The 11,122-nt window shown below is 33.0% G+C and overlaps 1 protein-coding gene across 1 annotated transcript; it reads left to right on the top strand.

The window, feature by feature from the left end:
• Positions 1 to 2,065: 2,065 nt before the first annotated feature.
• Positions 2,066 to 3,534, top strand: LOC111880252 (transcription factor MYB44). Its single transcript, XM_023876662.3, has one exon. The coding sequence runs from the start codon at positions 2,156 to 2,158 to the stop codon at positions 3,293 to 3,295; it is 1,140 nt and encodes a 379-aa protein (XP_023732430.1). The 5' UTR covers positions 2,066 to 2,155; the 3' UTR covers positions 3,296 to 3,534.
• The last annotated feature ends 7,588 nt before the right edge of the window (positions 3,535 to 11,122 follow it).

Here is an 11,122-nt window from a genome sequence, read left to right as displayed (position 1 = left end):
CTTATTTGGAACATCTGACTATTCACGAACTACAAGATCTTCAAACAAATTGGTGTAAATCCTACAAAAATTGCCGACAACATAATTTCACTCTCATACATATGGTGCAAGCATCGAGATACAAAGGTTGTGGTAACTATGTTGAGTGTAGTGTATCGCCCTTCACTCATCTTTAAGTTTAATTATTCTTTGTATTTGTTTTTTTTTTGGATATGCAATTGGTCTCATTGTACCTTCTTGCTATGAGAGTATCTCTTTTTGATTTTTTTTTTTTTTTTTTTTTTTTTTTTTTTTTTGGTTTTTTAACAATATTTGTTGTTTCTAAAAAAACATAGATATCGGATTTACGAATCTTAATTATAAAAAATGATCGGCCTTCTCCTTTCAAAGCTTCTAATTGGTAATGTATTTTGCCTAACGGCTTGATTGCTCTTTTTATTGAAAATTTTCCGATTATAAAAAATATTTAAAGAATTAATTGAAAATAATATATTAATTTTTAATTGAGGGTAAAATGGGTGGCTCAAGGTGAAATTGGTGGGAATACAGGCTGGATTCAGAAACAGTGTATAGTTTTAGGCACACCAATCGCCAGTTCATCCCTATACACCCCCCTTTCCTGCATGCTTCCCATTCCTAACTTTTTTTTTTTTTTTTTTATTTTTATTTTACCTAATCTACCTTTATATTTTATTTTATTTTAATGCTTTTCACTCTTCAAAATTAATTTAAAATTTTAATCAATAAGAATTAGTTGAACAGTAACTTTAATTTTGGAAAAATTAATTCCATATGAGCGGGCACAATCTTTTTATTTTCAAAATTAGGCAAAATAGTATCTCGATAAAAAAAGATTCTAGGGTATTTCTAGAGTAGATTTATAATAATTAATTTATATTTAAATAAATTATGTCAGATAAATCATCCCTCCAGTTGAAATTCTCACGTCATTTTTAATTGACAGCTTGTTTTCCTTAATTAATTACAATTAATTAGAATGTAATAATCTTATTATAGAATATAATCCAGAAATATAAGTAACATATAATCAATGAATCCGTTTGACAAAATTACTTTAAATAATAAGTGAGAAAAAAATAAAAGGTAGCAATCCAATAGCCCTGAAATAAAACATAAATTATTATTCCAGTCAAAGCTTATGGGCTCTATGTATTTAAATCCTCCTTTTACCCTTCAAAGTTGAAATAGTATAAGATCTCAATTAATATTATCACATTTATCACTTTGTTATGTAATCAATATATTATTAAATCTCATTAATGAATCTTACAAACATTATCAACAAAACTTAGGTTGTTTGATATGTCTATTATCATGAGGTCTGATATGTGATTGTGTCTGGCTTAATCAGATTTAGACAGTTTTTATAACCTATAGACTTTGATATGTCTTTAACTGAATATGTCTGAATCAGGTATTGTCTTAATAAGATCTAAATCAATTAACAGTTATCGAACAAAACACATTTTAAGTAACATTTTTTTTTTTGAAAATCAACGGTGTTATGACATCGATAAATGTATAAAAATGTTATAAAAATGTTTTTTATTTAACACTTCATTAGTTTATTCACTTTGATAATGACTATGTATGATCCAACGACTACAAGACATTAATAAAAGGCATTAATCCACCGCCACAGTTTAAATTTATATTTCTAAAATAAAATCATAAAATGGTACATAATATATATATATACATATATATATTCATAATTTTATTCCAATAATAATGATTTTATGTACAAATTCAGGAGATATTTTCATATTTAACTGTTAGAAGACGACAAAAAAACGTGTAACTCACGCGCGTGAAAGGCGAGTGGAATGAAAAACAGGTAGAAGTAGAGCTTACGAAGACTAGTATGTGTAAATCAGTGCTGGGCTGTGATGTGACGCGTGTCCGTTAGCCAGCTGTATCCCAAATTCTACCAAATACAACCGCTTGCTCCAGTCACAGCCGGTGTCCCACCATTTTTACCGGCTTAACCGGTCATCCCTATCCTCTCTCTCATATAAAAACCTTCATTCATCCTTCGAAACCTTCCATCTTTCTTTCGTTCTATATTCAAAAATTCTATCTCATAAGTCATAATAAGTTCCTGAAATCAGTCGGTTTTGATTTTGATTCTAAAATGTTTATGGGTTGTAATACTCCGAAGAAGGATATGGATCGGATCAAAGGTCCATGGAGTCCTGAAGAGGACGAGTTGCTTCAACAGCTTGTTGAGAAACATGGTGCGAGAAATTGGTCGTTAATTGGGAAATCTATACCTGGTAGATCTGGGAAATCGTGTAGGTTACGGTGGTGTAACCAGCTGTCGCCGCAGGTGGAACACCGTGCGTTTACGCCGGAGGAAGACGAGACGATTCTTCGTGCTCATGCTCGGTTTGGGAACAAGTGGGCGACGATTGCTCGGTTGTTGTCAGGTCGGACTGATAACGCCATTAAAAACCATTGGAACTCGACGTTGAAGAGGAAGTGTTCTTCGATGACGAATGAAGAGTTTAGTGAGTTTGCTATTCAACAGCCTTCGTTGAAAAGATCTGTTAGTGCTGGTTCGGCGGTGGCTGTTTCTGGTCGTTATTTGAATCCCGGTAGTCCGTCTGGATCTGACGTCAGTGATTCCAGCGTTCCGGCGATTTCGTCGTCGCACGTCTACCGGCCAGTCGCTAGAACAGGAGCGGTTGTTGCTCCGCAAATCGAAGTAGCAACGTCTTCTCCTCCGCCTCCGCCTCCGCCGCTTCAAACGAAAGATCCTCCGACTTTATTAAGTCTCTCGCTTCCTGGAGTCGAAAATGAAGAGTCTACAGCTGCTCCGACGCCGATGCAGTTAATGCCGCCATCGCCGGTAGCAAGTCCTTTACCACCTCCGCCTCCACCTCCGCCAGTTCCTATCCATGCTATGCCGTTGCGGCAGGTCCCAGTCGATCGTTACAAAAACATAAACCTAAACAACGCAGACCTCATGTCATCGATTCCGATGGCGATTTCCTCCGCGATGCATCAGCTTAAGGTATCTCAAAATCCGGTAACAGAAGTAGATCAACAGGATAAGGGTTTCACGCCGTTCAATGCAGAGTTTTTGTCTGTAATGCAAGAGATGATAAGAACAGAGGTCAGGAATTACATGACAGGAGTCGAACAAAATAACCACCACCAACGATCCGGAGAGGGTGGCGGAATGTGCATGAAACAGGCGGCGAATGGCGGTGGCGATGGGTTTAGGAACGCAGCGGTGGTGAAGAGAATCGGCATTAGCAAGATCGATTAGAAGTAGATTTGTTGATAGGTGATGATCGGAGAAGGCGCCCTGAAATCTTGAAAAATTGAGACGATGATCGGAGAAAGGGCAAAACAAAAACAATCTTTGTTATATTTCTCTATTTGTTAATTATATAAAATATGCCCAAAAAAAGAAAAAAAAAATAATCATGTACAGGGGTAATCTTGAAAATGTAAGAGCAACAGAGGGTAAAATGGAGATTATAAAAACCTTCTTTTTAGATCTAATTTCGTTGGTATTTTTTTATTTTTACTTTTAAAATTAAATCAGGAAGTTGTTGAAATTTCGAAGTATAATAAATTTCGGAAATATTTAATAAGGCTCAGTTAATTTATTTTCCACATGAAGATAATATCAAAGAAACGGGTATTGGGCCAGAAACGGGTTAATTGTTTCTTTTTTAGCTTGCAACAATTTTGTGGAGCTTTGGGCTTCTCCGTTAGTCATTGGATTACAAAGGCTTAATTTGGATCACAACCCTATAATTCTTGTAAGTTCTAGGTTAGATTTTGGTACAATTTGGTTCAAATCTTTTAATGCTTGGTTAATTATTAGATGACATTTTCGAGATTGTTTTTAATGCTTGGAAAGTTTTCAATCGTGATAGCAAAGTTTTGATCAAAATGTGTTACACAAACTAAAAGTTGTAAACAACAGTTCGAGTGTGGAGAAATAACTTTAAACTAAAAGTTGTAAACAACAGTTCGAGTGTGGAGAAATAACTTTAGATATATAGTATTATGAAAAAAGTAATCAAAACACGAAATATAACAAATATAAGCTCAAATAACTCGAATTTATATGTAAGATTCATAATCAGATAAAATGTTTGAATGTTTATGTTTACAACAAAATTCAAAAACACGAAAAATATGTAGATTGCCAAGATAGAAATTGCCCTGATATGAATTGTTTTGAGGATACAATCAATCAATCAAGAGTAAATCTTGATTCTGGCAAAATTTTCTATGTTTCTATCTTGATTCTTGAATTTCGAAAAAATATAAAGAGTGTTTTTTCTTTAACCCCCAAAATTTGTCTTTTGGTGATGTATTTATAGGCTTTGATATTGGTAGTTAATCATTCCTAACAGATACACATGAAATTAGCTACTAATAATTAACAATTAACATATTTAATAATTAAATAAATGTCAAAATTAGCCTAATTGCCAAATCCAACCTAATTCCTTTATCCCGAGTATTAAGTGATATTAATAAAATATTCATGGAAGGCTTTATAAATTAGTAAAAGTTTCTTCTTACTTTCAATGTGGGACAAGTCTCATAAATGTTATTTTCATTAAACAAAGTTCCAACATAAAAGAGATGGAGATTTAAGAAATCACTAAAAAAATAACAAATTAGAAGAAATTGCAGAATCCAGGCAGTTGTCTCGTAAAGGCTTCCAAAGGAATTTGATGAATCGAATCATGGAATGTGACGCAATAAAGAGGTTGGGTATTAGATGAAAATGGCGAGTAAGATGGGACGTGGAGGGAGATGAAAACACAGAGTTATTTCATAGCATTATAAACAACAACAAAAAAAAGAACATGATTAATAGGTTAATCATTGGAAGGGATTGGGTAACAGATCAAAATCTTGTGAAAGAAGAAGTATGATATTTTTTAAAGTAAATTTGATGAAGGCACTTTTCAAAGACCTAAGTTGATTGGTGGTCGTTTCAAGAAATTTCCAATAATGTTTGTTCTTTATTGGAGAATCTGTTTACACTTGAGGAAATTAATTTTCGGTTTGGAGTTGTGGTAATAAGAAGTCACCGGGGACCTACGTGTTCACCTTTAATTTTCTGAAAGAATTTTGGGAAGTTATGAAATGGGATTGTTTGCAATATTTTGAAGGATTTTGTAAACATGGGAACATTTCAATAGGATGTAATTCATGTTTTATCTCGTTGATTCCAAAAGTGTATGATCCGTTTTTATTGAAAGATTTTAGATGTTGTATGTATAAGGTGTTTGCAAAAGTGTTGGCAGTTTGTCTCAAGAAGGTGGACTGGAAAGGTAATAATTTTGTACAATCAACATATGTGGAAATATGAAGTATACTTGATGGCCCACTAATCGTAAATGAACTTCATGCTTGGGGAAAGAAAGTTAAGAAGAAAGTGATAATATTCAAATTCGATTTCAAAAAAGCCTTCGAGTCATTGAATTGGGGCTTTTCTTGACTCTGTTATGGTACAAATGAACTTTAAATGTCGAATGGAGAAAGTTAATAAATGGGTGTTTAAAGTCAGGCTGTGCTTCTATCTTGGTGAATGGATCTCCAACCAATGAATTTAGCATTAAAGAGGTGTGAGACAAGGTGATCCTTTATCTCCCTTTCTATTTATACTTGCAATAGAGAGACTTCATGTCTTAATGGAGGCGGTATCTGATAATCAAATGTTTACAAGGGCCTCTTTACCAAATATTGGTCCTTGTTGGTCACATTTAATGTTTGGGGAAGTTTTGATGTTTATTAGAGAATGGTCCTAAATGAGCATTTTTAATCTTAATTGATCAGTTGCTTAGATGTTTTTATTTTGCATCAGTATTAAAATTCAATCTTCATAAAAATAAGATGCGTAGTGTGGGGGTCGACCACTTGAAGATTGCTAGACTTGCTAGCATTATGAAGTGTGAGCCAACCTATTTAGCTTACCCATTAGTGATAATATGTAGTTAAGCAAGAACTGGGACCTAGCCTTCTAAAATTTTCGTTTGAAGTTGGGTTTGTGGAAAGCTAAAAATCTTTCATTTAGGAGCACTTAACTATTGTTGAATCCATTCTAGGGAGTCTCTCATTATATTCTTTTTCTATATTTGAAGCTTCAAAAAAACTATCAACTTTCTTGAGGACATTAGAAGGAAGTTTCTTTGGGGTGGAAGTGAAAAAAGAAAAAAAATTATTATGTGACTTGGCAATCCATACTCAGACTACAAGATTATGGTGGGCTTAGGGTAGGTTGTTCAAGAACCTTGAATTTAGCACTTTTGAAAAAATGATGGCGGAGATTGAAGGTGAAAGTGAATTCTATTTAGGAAAATTCTATAAAAGTTATGCATAATATATCACTCACTGATGATAAGCGGATTCTGAAGCAATAAATTATGGGGATATGGTTCAATATTAATCTTGTCAATGTTAGGATGGAAGAAATATAGGTTTCCATGAAGAGTCTATTTAAATGAAAAAATTGTAATGGGGTTAGCATGAACTTTGAAGAAACAAAAGGATTAAAAATATTGATTTAAAGGACATGTATTTATCCTTATATTCTACCGAATCACTAAAAATTGTGTGATTTTTGAAAGGTTAAGTGTGGACATTAAATAGAGTACACGAATGAAATGGAACTAGACGAGGCAACCTACAAGATTGAGAGAATCAAGAGAATTAACATATACTATACAACTCATGAATGAAGTGGAGTGGAGTAGTGATCGAGATGGGTGGAAGTGGTTAGGAGACTCAACATGAGAGTTGTCTATTAAATCTTTACGATTTAGGATGTCAAGTTTACAAGGGGTAGAAAATATGTATGAGTTCATATGGGTAAAATGGATTCCACTAAAGGTAAATGGATTTGTGTGGAGGTAATCTAAAAATAGAATTCATATGGCTCTGAATCTAGCTATCAAAGGTGTTAACATGAATTCCCTGTTGTGATGTGAGCTTAATTGATCTTGTTGATATGGCTTGGGGAGTTTGGTTATAAACAATTTAGCCCCTATACGATCTATTTTTTTTTTGTTGTTGTTAATGTTAAAAAGTGTTGTTGAGTAATGACCATTCTGTCATTGGATGCCCTTTACAAACTATAATGGCTATATGGGGTATTTTTGTGGAGTAATAAAAATTTTACCCCCATATGATATGTGTGTTTGTTGCTGTTGATGTTAAAAGTTTTGTGGTCTAATAACCATTTTGCCATCAGATTCCATGTACAACTATAAAGGGGTATTCTTGGTATAAGTTTTACAATGGAGTTGTGTAATGGGTCATTTTATAGTTGCTAACTAGGTTAGAAACTGATTGGGTTAGAAGTTATGATTGTGTTAACTTCTGATTGAAACTTGTTGTTTGAGTTTGCATATGTATGACCGTTCAAAATGACTATATTACCATCAAACAACATTTTTATAATAATTTCTTTATGATTTACTGTTTAGTTTATAACATTACATTCTTTATAAATACATAATACGTAACCACCCCTACCTTTTATTAACTGATTTTCTAATTAGTGGTTGATACATACTCACTGAATTCGATTTTATCATGCCCAACAACTCAGCTATGTTTCAAATTTGATGTCTATATAACCATCTATATATGTTTTTTATGATAGAATTTTCAAGATACTTGATCTTTCTTGATCTTCAATGATTATTTTTAATGTTATGTTTTAGTAATATATATATATATATATATATATATATATATATATATATATATATATATATATATATGTATGAGATATGAGTAATGAAAATACTTCCTCTGTTTTTCATAGAAAAGCTCATGGTGCAGGCTTATAAAATAAATGACCCCCCCTCCTCCCCCCTTATGTTGTTACAACACTGTAATATGAGGATTATAAAATTAATGATTTTTGAGCATTTGACTTTTTTCTGGTGCTAAAAAAAGAGGATTATTCATCATGTTTAATTTCGACCGTTTTACCTTTTTTAGTAATGTCACATTCTGTTTCACATATAGCTGATTTTCATCGATCAAGTTCTTTCATTCCAACTTTATCAAATTTCATGTTTAAAACTAAAGCTTGCAAGTGGGGACAAGAAAGTTCAAAGAATTCCTCGATTGTAGGTTCAATGACATCAAGAAAATTTAAAGATTAGACGTCAGTTGGGTAATGCAAGACAACAAATTTATTAAAATTAATTTCTCCGCCAAACTCCATAAAAAGTGCACCATTATAATTTTCATTAGTTTTATCTGTATTTTAAAATAGTCTTCCTATAATAATAACATTGGAGTTTGGGGCATCATCACTCCAATATCAAAGACCTAATAATTTATTAGAAATATTGTTTCATTCACTTGAACCAATATGTCATCTAATACATATTTTGGGGTTACTATAGAACGATCGGCCAAGTGGCTTGCCATTTTAGTTTTCTTCGGTGGTCCCACATTTAATGTTTTAAAAATTAAATAAGATGGGAAATGAAATATCTTTATCCCAAGAGTCATTATAGAATGATATTTTTAATAACATATAATCCTATATGGTCACACTTTATAATAAGTTACTACAAATTCATTATTTGTTAGAGTAATTGTGATTATTAATAAATATCAACACTTTTATTTAATTGGAAAAACATTATTTTATGAAAATAATATTTTACAAACATATTGAGAATTATTATTTATAGGAAATAACAACAAAAGAGGAGAAAAACTAGTTGTATCCAAAAGGTATGAATATAAATTTTATTTACAACATATTGGACACTTAGAGCAAGTCTTTTAGTTAGGATCCAACTACTAAATACATGATTGTGAAAACTACACTCTAGTTGTTGACTTCTTGGCCTTATGGTCGAAAGTTGCTAGGATAAGGAAAGGTTGGAGAGTGGTGTTACTTCTTACACACCTTACTTGTCATTTGAAGACCATACTTTCATTTATGATATATATGAATTTAGTAACATGTATAAAAAAGGCATAAATAGCATGAAAGGTTTGGTTTTTACTTGCATTATTCTCTCAAAAGAAGACTGCCATATTTTCATGTATATGATCTTATTTCCAACTCTTCTTCTTGATTTGGTGCTTGGATTAAGAGCATAGATGTTGCTTCTCTTTAAGGTTTATTTGGTATGTGTGACAACCCGAAATTTCCATTCTGAACAAACCATATCAAGATAATAGAGCATAGAACAGTTTCAGTGAAACTCCAGACTTCGGGTATAAGTTTGGCAGTTTTTCAGGAATTACACTTAAGGAGATATCAGGAGAGTGGTTGCACTAGGGTTTTGTGCAACACTGTTATTCCAACACTCTATTATATTAGAGATCATTTCAGGAATAAAAATATTTTCTGCCAAAAATATCTCAGGACTATAAATAGAATTCTGAACCAAATTCATTCATTATTTGCATTTCCAACTAGAGAAAAGCCATTTTCTCTCTCACGGATCTTCGGGTTTTTATCCCAAATCGTGAGTACCTCTTTCTAGTAGTGTTAGAAAGCTTTATATGTGTTAATAACATGCTTTAGTAGGCTAAATCACTAGATTTAGGAGTTTACTCCCCAAGGTGTTCTTGGGCGGTAAACTCCCGAAACCGAGTCTAGATTGTTCCCTGTGTTATGCTACTACCTTAGACTCAATTGTAGGTGTATAAAGGACAAGAAAACAATCAAAGAACACAAACACATGGGAGTTTACGGCCCAAGTGTATCTTAGGCCGTAAACTCCATTGAAATGGAGCAAAGGGTGCTTTTAAGACACATAAAGCCCTAGACCTTTACATGGAATTGTTTCCCACTTAATTGAAGGACAAAACCACATCAAAACCACCTCTTGAAGTGATTTTACGGCCTTGGTAATGCTCCTAGGCCGTAAACACCAAACAAGGGCACCAAAGTGTGCCTAGGGTCCTCATTAGCTTTAAACAAATGTCTAGAACCTATCCTTCAAATGCAATAGACTTGAAAACAAAAAAAACACCATTCCAAGGGAGTTTACGGCCGTAAAATCCAAAGGAAATGGCCTTGGAGCCGTAAACTCATCTAGGGAGTGTTTCTAGGCCTCAAACCCTTTCAAGAATTGAACCACCAAGTTGGATTAATTCTAGGAATCATTTGGAACTTCAAAACACACAAAACACCCATGGTTGGGAGTTTACGGCTGTAAACTCAAGAGTTTACAACCGTAAACTCCATGTGTGATGGTATATGGGGAGTAAACTCATATATGGGGTCCTTTGGAACCCTAAACACAAGTGCCTTGTCCCACAATAGCTTAGAAGCAATCCTTAGGGCTTAAAACACTTATATAAAGTGTTTGCTATGTCTAGGATGTCTTAACATTATCAATTAGTGATTTGAGACTAATTGAGTGCATATATGTGTGATTATATGTTCATTAGGATCGTAGTGTGTGTACAAGCCCTCACTTGACGCCTAACAATCCTACACCGTCTAGTTCATCTAAACTACCAACAACAACTGAGTTCATACCCCTTAATCAATGTTTTAAATAATTTTAAATGCTTTAATGGGGGGGGGGGAATACAAGTAGAAAACAGTATGTTATTAAATCAATCTTATGTATTTTATAACTGTGTTTTCACTCAGTAGATTTCACATATTTCAAAAGGTGACACATGAAATGGTTTTCTATCTTAAAATACCTTGATAACAAAAGTATTAATTTTGAAACGTTTATTAAAATGACATCGAGTCACTCTTAATTATTGTTCAAAACTCTTAGATATCTTACAAAACCATAAATTTTACCTTCTTGAACCAAACTATACTTATACGCATATGTTCATATATATGTTAGAGATTATAGTTTACATCTTTCATTTAGTTTCCCACACCCTTGAGTAGTAAGAGTGTATAAACCTACTTGAACAACTAATTACCTTTCAATAAATTATCATAGGGATAATTTGAAGATATCAAACATTATTCCTATTACAAGGAATCACACAAGAGTCAGTTCATTCATGAGTCTTTACTAGTACATTACCTGATACATGAGTACGTTTACATATGCTTACATGATACATGAATACCTTACATGAGTACCTTTACGTAGATACAGTT

This window comes from Lactuca sativa, chromosome 3, assembly GCF_002870075.4.
Source record: "Lactuca sativa cultivar Salinas chromosome 3, Lsat_Salinas_v11, whole genome shotgun sequence".
Taxonomy (NCBI): Eukaryota; Viridiplantae; Streptophyta; class Magnoliopsida; order Asterales; family Asteraceae; genus Lactuca; species Lactuca sativa.
The sequence above is the reverse complement of the archived record's forward strand: the minus strand, read 5'-3'. Positions and strand labels throughout refer to the sequence as shown.

Excerpts from the sequence above, each read along its gene's own strand:
- LOC111880252 (XM_023876662.3), top strand. The coding sequence starts at position 2,156 with ATGTTTATGGGTTGTAATACTCCGAAGAAGGATATGGATCGGATCAAA.